The following is a 12325-nucleotide window of genomic DNA, read 5'->3' as shown; positions in this document are numbered from 1 at the left end:
AGATTAGGAGCACACTCTTAAAGGGAGTGCTCCTAACCGCAGCTTGTTACCTGTAAAAAGACACCTGTCCACAGAAGCAATCAATCAATCAGATTCCAAACTCTCCACCATGGCCAAGACCAAATAGCTCTCCAAGGATGTCAGGGGATTGTAGACCTACACAAGGCTGGAATGGGATACAAGACCATCGCCAAGCAGCTTGGTGAGAAGGTGACAACAGTTGGTGCGATTATTCGCAAAGAACTGTCAATATCCCTCGGCCTGGGGCTCCATGCAAGATCTCACCTCGTGGAGTTGCAATGATCATGAGAACGGTGAGGAATCAGCCCAGAACTACACGGGAGGATCTTGTCAATGATCTCAAGGCAGCTGGGACCATAGTCACCAAGAAAACAATTGGTAACACACTACGCCGTGAAGGACTGAAATCCTGCAGCGCCCGCAAGGTCCCCCTGCTCAAGAGTACATATACATGCCCGTCTGAAGTTTTCCAATGAACATCTGAATGACTTAGAGGACAACCTGTGAAAGTGTTGTGGTCAGATGAGACCAAAATGGAGCTCTATGACATCAACTCAACTCGCCTATGACCCCAATAACACCATCTCCACCATCAAACATGGAGGTGGAAACATTATGCTTTGGGGGTGTTTTTCTGCTAAGGGGACAGGACAAGTTCACCGCATCAAAGGGACGATGGACCGGGCCATGTACCGTCAAATCTTGGGTGAGAACCTCCTTCCCTCAGCCAGGGCATTGAAAATGGGTCGTGGATGGGTATTCCAGCATGACAATGGCCCAAAACACACGGCCAAGGCAACAAAGGAGTGGCTCAAGAAGAAGCACATTAAGGTCCTGGAGTGGCCTAGCCAGTCTCCAGACCTTAATCCTATAGAAAATCTGTGGAGGGAGCTGAATGTTTGAGTTGCCAAACGTCAGCCTCGAAACCTTAATGACTTGGAGAAGATCTGCAAAGAGGAGTGGGACAAAATCCCTCCTGAGATGTGCGGAAACCTGGTGGCCAACTACAAGAAACGTCTGACCTCTGTGATTGCCAACAAGGGTTTTGCCACCAAGTACTAAGTCATGTTTTGCAGAGGGGTCAAATACTTATTTCCCTCATTAAAATGCAAATCATTTTATAACATTTTTGACATGCGTTTTTCTGGATTTTTTGGTTGTTATTCTGTCTCTCACTGTTCAAATAAACCTACTATTAAAATTATAGACTAATCATTTCTTTGTAAGTGGGCAAACGTACAAAATCAGCAGGGGATCAAATACTTTTTTCCCTCACTGTATCTAATTCAACATGTCTAACATCCATGAGATGTTCAAGGAGCTGTAGTTGTGAGAATCTCTAATGCTCTCCTCTGCTTGCTGCTTGACCGATGCTACAGTGGTGGTGTTGACTAGCTGACCAACAGCTGGGCTCTTCTCAGGCATGGCAGTGTGCAGATTGGACAGTCTCAGCAGCAGTTTACCCTTCTGGATGATTTAATACAGCTCTGCTGTCTGTTTCATTAGGCGCAGGGCAGGGGCTTGTCTACCCGCCTGGCCACACTGCAGCGTGAGGAACTCTCCATCTGCAGTTGCTCCAGATGGTCACAAACCAATGATGGTCCAGGCAGTAGGGCCACTCATGCAAAGGCTTCCACAGGAATAATCCCTTTGATAAGAAAACAATCAGTCGCGGGCCGACCCTCCGCACTCATCCCAAATGAGTTTGACTGATTTCTACTTATTTGGAACGCAATATCATTATCTTCCATACTGTGCTCATTTAGTATTTTTAGGTCATGTATCCATTATTTGACAGATGGGTGAAAGGGTAGGCGAATCGACCAGATAAATCATTTGTTTTAAAAAGATGAACAGTGCCAGTATACATATTCCTAATTGCCTTTTTGGCTCCTTGTTTTCCCCACTACCCATTGGTCTTACTGGTATAGGAGGACGGTGAAAGTGGTATGCAGGCACATGAACACCACTCTAGACTGACTGGGCTTGATCCCTACTATTTAGTGCTGCCCAGCTGGCAGCTACCCCTGAATCTGCCAACTTAATCCACATTTCCTATTTATACTGTAGGGTGGATAGATTTGCAAGTGCAATATACTGTAGATATACTGGGAAAAGTACAGTATGGACTCTGTGTAGTACAAGGGTGCAGTATAATGCACATATCCATGTAATCTAGCTCTGTTATGACAATTTAAGTACATCTCAAACATGACCACATTTAGTGAAATGTTTCTTCAGCGAAGACATATATATAAATCCCCTCCTCCAGCTTTGGGAACCTACTGTTCTGTTCCCCTCATTAATCTGGCTTACTCAGTAGTACAATTAGGTGTTAATCTGTTTCAATTAAAGGCCCAGTGCAGTCAAAAACATCTATATATATTTCCACACTATGAGGTTGGAATAATGCTGTTAAATTGTGAAAATTATGATAATGCCTTTTTAGTGTAAGAGCTGTTTGCAAAGACCGACTAAAATGTCAGCCTGTTTTGGTGGAATGGAGTTTTGGCCTGCCTGGTGCCATCAGAGTTCCAAACATCTCTGCCAATAACGTCTAGTTTTCCATTTTCCCCTACCCACTCAGACCACTCCTAGACAGTCCTAGCTAAATTCTTGCTTGAGAAATGTCTCTTTGCTAAAAGGCTCTTATTTTTTATTTATTTTTAACTTTTACAATTTTTTGACCATTTTAATTGAAAACAATTACAGTAAGGTACTTAGTTGCTACCCAGAGATAATTTGATATTGAGATAAAAACTGCTGCGTTGGGCCTTTAAGTAAATCCTTATAGAGGAGCATTACTCTGACAGATCTTCAGACACAGCTGTTTTTCCAGTACATAACTATACTGTACTTGCCTTTGAAGGCTGTTTGTCTTTAAAGGCAGACTTGTCTGTTGCAGCTGTATAGCTGATGGAGTATGTATGGTTTATTTTATTCTATATGCATGGAATGGGGTCTTTTGGGCTATGTGGGCTGATGTGTGCTGCTGACCGCTGACAGCAGGTTCTGTGTGTTTGGCGTCTGATGCGAGGATGCCACCATTGTGGGCTGGCAGAGTGGTCTGTAATCCAGAGTCCCTAATCCTGGGATTATTGGGATTGCAGCTGGCATTGCATTACCAGGCATTCCTTCCGGGGTAACCACCCTTCCCCCACACTCTCATCCTAACTGGGGCTGTTCTGTAGGGGTTGGGTTTTTAGAAATGTTTGCAAATATATTTGCTATGAGACTCGAAATTGAGCTCAGGTGCATCCTGTTTCCATTGATCATCCTTGAGATCTTTCTACAACTTGATTGGAGTCCACCTGTGGTAAATTCCATTGATTGGACATGATTTGGAAAGGCACACACCTGTCTATATAAGGTCCCACAGTTGATAGTGCATGTCAGAGCAAAAATCCAGCCAGGAGGTCGAAGAACACAGTGGCCGCCATCGTTCTTAAATGGAAAAAGTTTGGAACCACCAAGACTCTTCCTAGAGCTGGCTGACCGGCCAAACTGAGCAATCGGGGGAGAAGGGCCAAGAACCCGATGATCACTCTGAGAGAGCTCCAGAGTTCCTCTTTGGAGATGGGAGAACCTTCCAGAAGGACAACCATTTCTGCAGAACTCCATCAATCAGGCCTTTATGGTAGAGTGGCCAGACGGAAACCAATCCTCAGAAAAAGGCACATGACAGCCCATTTGGAGTTTGCCAAAAGGCACCTAAAGGACTCTCAGACCATGAGAAACAAGACTCTCTGCTCTGATGAAACCAAGATTGAACTCTGTAATGTGAATGTCAAGCATCACGTCTGGAGGAAACCAGGCATTACTCATCACCTGGCCAATATCATCCCTATAGTGAAGCATGGTGGTGGCAGCATCATGCTGTGGGGATGTTTTTCAGCAGCAGAGACTGGAAGACTAGTCCGGATTGAGGGAAAGATGAATGGAACAAAGTACAGAGTCATACCCAATAAGACTCGAGGCTGTAATTGCTGTCAAAGTTGCTTCAACAAAGTACTGAGTAAAGGGTCTGAATACTTATGTAATTGTGATATTTATTTTTATAAATTTGCAAAAATTTCTAAAAACCTGTTTTTGCTTTGTCATTATGGGGTATTGTGTGTAGATTGATGAGGGGGAAAAACTATTTAATCAATTTTATAATAAGGCTTTAATGTAACAAAATCTGGAAAAAGGGAAGGGATCTGAATATTTTCCGAATGCATTGTACATGTTCTGCCCTCGTCACATCCTGACCCTTGACATTTTCAGCTTTGGGTCATGTGGGGTGGAGGAGCTGTCCAGTTTCTGTTTTCACACTGATCACGGTCCTGTCACTGTTACAGTCATGGTCATTAATACACAGTCTGCACTTCAATGGCATACCACACTACTGCTGTTGTTATTGTCGCTAAAAATAAAATACCCACAGGAAGGAGATGATAATACCAGTTGTGATAATGTAAGAGGCCCAACGTTTTTCAAGTGAAGATAAAATCTTTACAGCAGCATGGCTTTGAACTCAATTCCACTGTACAATACATTCAGTCTTAAAATGCAAATAATGCATAGGTTAGTCATGCTGAAATGTAATCATTATACTGTAATTCACTGTGCCTTTTATCTGTGTCTCCTTCAGGAACCCTGATTAATGTACAGAGCCTCTATTTAATCTCATACTATAGATATATAATCATGGAATCCTCTCAGCAAATCTAATTCTCTAGTTTTAAACATATTTGCTTTATGGCAGTGCAAACGCCATGAAGTTCGACATCAGACTGAATTTGGCATTGCCGAGTTCGGAAACTGGTGTATGTTTTGGACAGGAAAACAATACACATTTATTCAATTACATTTTCCTGCTGAGGCAACCAAATATTTATCATAATGACTGTTGATTGATTCTTACACTGAGCCAGAGAGCTATAGATTTATGCCCCTTTGAACACATTCAACCTAGGTATATTACTGGGTGTGTGCTGTGTGTATACTGTGAGTGTAATGTGGGTATACTGTGAGTGTAATGTGGGTATACTGTGAGTGTAATGTGTGTATACTGTGAGTTTAATGTGTGTATACTGTGAGTGTACTGTGAGTGTAATGTGTGTGTACTGTGAGTGTAATGTGTGTTTACTGTGAGTTTAATGTGTGTATACTGTGAGTGTACTGTGAGTGTAATGTGTGTATACTGTGAGTGTACTGTGAGTGTAATGTGTGTATACTGTGAGTTTAATGTGTGTATACTGTGAGTTTAATGTGTGTATACTGTGAGTGTACTGTGAGTGTAATGTGTGTGTACTGTGAGTGTAATGTGTGTTTACTGTGAGTGTAATGTGTGTTTACTGTGAGTGTAATGTGGGTATACTGTGAGTGTAATGTGGGTATACTGTGAGTGTAATGTGTGTATACTGTGAGTTTAATGTGTGTATACTGTGAGTATACTGTGAGTGTAATGTGGGTATACTGTGAGTGTAATGTGTGTAAACTGTGAGTTTAATGTGTGTATACTGTGAGTGTAATGTGTGTGTACTGTGAGTGTAATGTGGGTATACTGTGAGTGTACTGTGAGTGTAATGTGTGTTTACTGTGAGTGTAATGTGGGTATACTGTGAGTGTAATGTGTGTATACTGTGAGTGTAATGTGTGTATACTGTGAGTGTAATGTGTGTATACTGTGAGTGTAATGTGTGTATACTGTGAGTGTACTGTGAGTGTAATGTGTGTGTACTGTGAGTGTAATGTGTGTTTACTGTGAGTGTAATGTGTGTATACTGTGAGTGTAATGTGTGTGTATTGTGAGTCCACTGAACTGCATCTTGTCTCTGTTCCAGGTGCCCGTGGCTGGCAGTGACTGTGTCAATCTACGTACCACCATGCAGTGCCATCCTGTTCTTCCTTGTCTTGGCCAACTTCACCATGGCAACCTTTATGGATGCAGGCGTTCTCCCCATGGGTGAATAACTACTATACTATGCACAAGTCTATTCAGTACTGTACATTACAGTTGGTGGGCATGTAGTTGTTCAACTGTATTGAATGATTGTCTACTAGTTATAACATACTAGCTAGTGCATTGGATTTATTCTTGAATAGAATGATAAACTACGCCAGACGTCCTTGTTGTTGAAAGAAAAGCACATTTTCTGTCCGTTAAAATAACATCATATTGATCAGAAATACAGTGTAGACATTGTTAATGTTGTAAATTACTATTGTAGCTGGAAAAGGCTGATTCTTTATGGAATACCTACATAGGCGTACTGAGGCCCATTATCAGCAACCATCACTCCTGTATTCCAATGGCACGTTGTGTTAGCTAATCCAAGTTTATCATTTTAAAAGGCTAATTCATCATTAGAAAACCCTTTTGCAATTATGTTAACACAGCTGAAAACTGTTGTTCTGATTAAAGAAGCAATAAAACTGGCCCTCTTTAGACAAGTTGAGTATCTGGAGCATCATGCCTTGAATCTATGCTATCGTGCCCAGAAACCTGCTCCTTTTACTCTCTGTTCCGAACGTGCTAGACGGCCAGTTCGTATAGCCTTTAGCCATACCCTTATCCTACTTCTCCTCTGTTCCTCTGTGGATGTAGAGGTTAATCCAGGTCCTGCAGTGCCTAGCTCCACTCCCACTCCCCAGGTGCTCTCATTTGTTGACTTCTGTAACCGTAAAAGCCTTGGTTTCATGTATGTTAACATTAGAAGACAACTCCCTAAGTTTGTTTTACTCACTGCTTTAGCACACTCTGCCAACCCGGATGTTTTAGCTGTGTCTGAATTCTGGCTTAGGAAAACCACCAAAAACCCTGAAATCTCCATCGCTAACTATAACATTTTCCTCCAAGATAGAACTGCCAAAGGGGGCGGTGTTGCAATCTACTCCAAAGATAGCCAGCAGAGTTATGTGTTACTATCCAAGTCTGTACCCAAACAATTCAATCTTCTACTTCTAAAAATGCACCTTTCCAGAAACATGTCTCTCACTGTTGCCGCTTGCTATAGACCTCCCTCTGCCCCCAGCTGTACTCTCGACACCATATGTGAATTGATTGCCCCCATCTATCTTCTGAGCTCGTGCTACTAGGTGACCTAAACTGGGACATGCTTAACACCCCGGCCATCCTACAATCTAAGCTTGATGCCCTCAATCTCACACAAATTATCAATGAACCTACCAGGTACAACCCCAAATCCATAAACACAGGCACCCTCATAGATATCATCCTAACTAACTCGCCCTCCAAATACACCTCTGCTGTTGTCAATCAAGATCTCAGCGATCACTGCCTCATTTCCTGCATCAGTAATGGGTCTGCGACCAAACGAACACCCCTCATCACTGTCAAACGCTCCCTAAAACACTTATGCGAGCAGGCCTTTCTAATCGACCTGGCCGGGGTATCCTGGAATGACATTGACCTCATCCCATCAGTAGATGATGCCTGGCTATTCTTTAAAAGTGCCTTCCTCACCATCTTAAATAAGCATGCCCCATTCAAAAAAAATTGTACTAGGAATAGATATAGTCCTTGGTTCACTCCAGACCTATCTGCCCTTGACCAGCACAAAAACATCCTGTGGCGTTCTGCATTAGCATCGAATAGCCCCCGTGATATGCAACTTTTCAGGGAAGTTAGGAACAAATATACACAGGCAGTTAGGAAAGCTAAGGCTAGCTTTTTCAAACAGAAATGTGCATCCTGTAGTACTAACTCAAAAGAGTTCTGTGACACTGTAAAGTCCATGGCGAATAAGAGCACCTCCTCCCAGCTGCCCACTGCTCTGAGGCTAGGAAACACTGCTACCACCGATAAATCCACTATAATTGAGAATTTCAAGAAGCATTTTTCTACGGCTGGCCATGCTTTCCACCTGGCTACCCCTACCCCGGTCAACTGCCCGACACCATCCACAGCAACCCGCCAAAGCCCCCACCATTTCTCCTTCACCCAAATCCCGATAGCTGATGTTCTGAAAGAGCTACAAAATCTGGACCCCTACAAATCAGCCGGGTTAGACAATCTGGACCCTCTCTTTCTAAAATTATCTGCCGAAATTTTTGCAACCCCTATTACTAGCCTGTTCAACCTCTCTTTCGTATCGTCTGAGATTCCCAAAGATTGGAAAGCAGCCGCAGTCATCCCCATCTTCAAAGGGGGTGACACTCTAGACCCAAACTGCTACAGACCTATATCTATCCTACCCTGTCTTTCAAAGGTCTTCGAAAGCCAAGTTAACAAACAGATTACCGACCATTTCGAATCCCACCGTACCTTCTCCGCTATTCAATCTGGTTTCAGAGCTGGTCAAGGGTGCACCTCAGCCGCACTCAAGGTCCTAAATGACATCATAACCGCCATCGATAAGAGACATTACTGTGCAGCCGTATTCATCGACCTGGCCAAGGCTTTCGGCTCTGTTAATCACCACATTCTTATTGGCAGACTCGACAGCCTTGGTTTCTCAAATGATTGCCTCGCCTGGTTTACCAACTTCTTCTCTGATAGAGTTCAGTGTGTCAAATCGGAGGGCCTGTTGTCCGGACCTCTGGCAGTCTCTATGGGGGTGCCACAGGGTTCAATTCTCGGGCCGACTCTCTTCTCTGTATACATCAATGATGTCGCTCTTGCTGCTGGTGATTCTCTGATCCACCTCTACGCAGATGACACCATTCTGTATACTTCTGGCCCTTCTTTGGACACTGTGTTAACTAACCTCCAGACGAGCTTCAATGCCATACAACTCTCCTTCTTTGGCCTCCAACTGCTCTTAAACGCAAGTAAAACTAAATGCATGCTATTCAATCGATCACTGCCCGCACCTGCTCGCCCGTCCAGCATCACTACTCTGGACGGCTCTGAGTTAGAATATGTGGACAACTACAAATACCTAGGTGTCTGGTTCGACTGTAAACTTTCCTTCCAGACTCACATTAAGCATCTCCAATCCAAAATAAAATCTAGAATCGGCTTCCTATTTCGCAACAAAGCATCCTTCGCTCATGCTGCCAAACATACACTCGCAAAACTGACCATCCTACCGATCCTCGACTTCGGTAATGTCATCTATAAAATAGCCTCCAACACTCTACTCAACAAATTGGATGCAGTCTATCACATTGCCGTCCGTTTTGTCACCAAAGCCCCATTCACTACCCACCACTGCGACCTGTACGCTCTCATTGGTTGGCCCTCGCTTCATACTCGTCGCCAAACCCACTGGCTACAGGTTATCTACAAGTCTCTGCTAGGTAAAGCCCAGCCTTATCTCAGCTCACTGGTCACCATAGCAGCACCCACTCGTAGCACACGCTCCAGCAGGTATATCTCACTGGTCACCCCCAAAGCCAATTCCTCCTTTGGTCGTCTTTCCTTCCAGTTCTCTGCTGCCAATGACTGGAACGAACTGCAAAAATCTATGAAGCTGGAGACTCATATCTCCCTCACTAGCTTTAAGCACCAGCTTTCAGAGCAGCTCACAGATCACTGCACCTGTACATAGCCCATCTGTAAACAGCCCATCTATCTACCTACCTCATCCCCATACTGTATTTATTTATTTATCTTGCTCCTTTGCACCCCAGTATCTCTACTTGCACATTCATCTTCTGCACATCTACCATTCCAGTTTTTAATTGCTATATTGTAATTACTTCGCCACCATGGCCTATTTATTGCCTTAACTCCCTTATATTACCTCATTTGCACTCACTGTATATAGACTTTTTGTTTTCTTTTGTTCTACTGTATTATTGACTGTATGTTTTGTTCATTCCATGTGTAACTCTGTGTTGTTGTATGTGTCAAATTGCTATGCTTTATCTTGGCCAGGTTGCAGTTGCAAATGAGAACTTGTTCTCAACTAGCCTACCTGGTTAAATAAAGGTGAAATAAAAAATAAAATAAGCTTTTGCGGGTTCGATTACAGGCTCAAAATGGCCAGAAACAAAGCCCTTTCTTCTGAAACTCGTCAGTCTATTCTTGTTCTGAGAAATTAAGGCTATTCCATTTAAGAAATTGCCAAGGAACGGAAGATCTTGTACAACGCTGTGTACTACTCCCTTCACAGAACAGCGCAAACTGGCTCTAACCAGAATAGAAAGGGGAGTGGGAGGCCCGTTGCACAACTGAGGAAGAGGACAAATACATTAGAGTGTCTAGTTTGAGAAACAGATGCCTCACAAGGCCTCAACTGGCAGGATTCATTAAATAGTACCTGCAAAACACCAGTCTCAACGTCAACAGTGAAGAGGCGACTCCGGAATGCTGGCCTTCTAGGCAGTGTTCCTCTGTCCAGTGTCTGTGTTCTTTTGCCCATCTTAATCTTTTATTTTAATTGGCAAGTCTGAGATATTGCTTTTTCACTGTTGACGTTGAGACTGGTGTTTTGCGGATACTATTTAATGAAGCTGCCAGTTGAGGACATATGAGGCGTCTGTTTCTCAAACTAGACACTCTAATGTACTTCTTCCCCCTCTCTGGCCATTTTGAGTCTGTAATCGAACCCGAGAAATGCTGATGCTCCAGATACTCAACTAGTCTAAAGAGGGCCAGTTTTATTGCTTCTTTAATCAGAACAACAGTTTTCAGCTGTGCTAACATAATTGCAAAAGGGTTTTCTAATGATCAATGAGCCTTTTAAAATGATAAACTTGGATTAGCTAACACGACATGCCATTGGAACACAGGAGTGATGGTTGCTGATAATGGGCCTCTGTACGCCTATGTAGATATTCCATAAAAAAATGATCAGTTTCCAGCTACAATAGTCATTTACAAAAGTAACAATGTCTACACTGTATTTCTGATCAATTTGATGTTATTTTAATGGGCAGAAAATGTGCTTTTCTTTGAAAAATAAGGACATTTCTAAGTGACCCCAAACTTTTGAATGGTAGTGTATGTCTAGTGTTACCTCACTCCCAGTGTTGTGCCATTGATCTGTAGTTCATGTTGAGCTGTGTTTGTGTTTTAGCTAATGAGGACGAGGACAAGGACGATGACCTCCGCGCTCCGCTCTACAAGAATGTGGACGTGAAGGGTGTCCAGGTCAGGCTGAAGTGGTGTGCCTCTTGCCACTTCTACAGACCTCCACGATGCTCCCACTGCAGTGTCTGTGACCACTGTGTAGAGGTGAGAGGGAGGGGAGAGTGAGGTGGGAGAGGGAAGGAGGAGAAAGGGAGAGAGGGTTAGAAAGCGATAAAGGGAGAGAGGGAGGAAAGGGAGACAGAACAAGCAAGGGGTGGTGGAGAGGGGGAGGACGGGGTGGTAGGGAGAGGGAGGAAGGGGTGGTGGGGAGGGGGAGGAAGGGGTGGTGGAGAGGGGGAAGAAGGGGTGGTAGGGAGATGGAGGAAGGGGTGGTGGGGAGGACGGGGTGGTGGAGAGGGGGAGGAAGAGGTGGTGGGGAGGGGATGGAAGGGGTGGTGCAGAGGGGGAAGAAGGGGTGGTAGGGAGAGGGAGGAAGGGGTGGTGGGGAGGGGGAGGAAGGGGTGGTGAGAGGGGGAGGAAGGGGTGGTGGAGAGGGGGAAGAAGGGGTGGTAGAGAGGGTGATGAGGGAGGGTGGAGGGAGGGTGGAGGGAGGGGAGGGAGGGAGGGTGTGCTGTAGTTGTTGAGGGGGAGGGTGGGTCTGAGTAGGGTCAATAGTGTGTGTGGCTGTAGGGTAATGGTGGATGGGGGAGAGAGAATGATGGAGGGATAGAGGGGGAGGGGTGAGAGAGAGAGGGATCACATTAATCAGGTTAATCCCTTTCCCCCAATCCTTTATTGTCCCTGGAGCGGAGAGAGATATTTAAAAAGGGTTGGGACAATCTGTGTGTGTACACTGAGGTATATTAAGACAGCTAAGTGCATATCAACATTTGTATGATATTTGACTTCTGATGGTAATGTTTTTTCATTGTCCAATCATTATCAATACCATGTGTAAGTGGCTAGCTAGACCACTCCAGAATACTGTTTGTAGCATGGATACACAATGTTGGACAGAGTCATGTAAAGCAGGCTGCTACAATATGTTGTCATAATTCTCAGAGGGATTGAATGTTTTATCTAATGTTGTATTCCATTGTGTGATAATCGCATGCAGGACTTTGACCACCACTGTCCCTGGGTGAACAACTGTATCGGGAGGCGGAACTACCGCTACTTCTTCCTGTTTCTGCTGTCACTCACGATGCACATGGTGGGCGTGTTCTCCGGTGGCCTGCTCTACATTCTACACCATCAGGAAGACCTGTGGAAGCTGCACTGTACTGTCATGTATCCTTACTTACACAACCTCTGTGTGTGTGTGTGTGTGTGTGTGTG

The 12325-nt window shown here is 44.2% G+C and overlaps 1 protein-coding gene across 1 annotated transcript in view; it reads left to right on the top strand.

The window, feature by feature from the left end:
* The window catches only part of LOC115149225 (probable palmitoyltransferase ZDHHC8), a 29018-nt gene that overhangs the window by 13810 nt on the left and 2883 nt on the right, over positions 1–12325 (top strand). The window contains exons 2-4 of the mRNA XM_029691890.1: positions 5850–5971; positions 10995–11152; positions 12105–12277. Of these exons, the coding sequence (XP_029547750.1) occupies positions 5850–5971; positions 10995–11152; positions 12105–12277 (453 nt within the window). The remainder of the gene's footprint in view (positions 1–5849; positions 5972–10994; positions 11153–12104; positions 12278–12325) is intronic.

The sequence above is a fragment of the Salmo trutta genome, chromosome 15 (assembly GCF_901001165.1).
Source record: "Salmo trutta chromosome 15, fSalTru1.1, whole genome shotgun sequence".
Taxonomy (NCBI): Eukaryota; Metazoa; Chordata; class Actinopteri; order Salmoniformes; family Salmonidae; genus Salmo; species Salmo trutta.
This window is presented reverse-complemented; position numbering and strand designations above follow the sequence as displayed.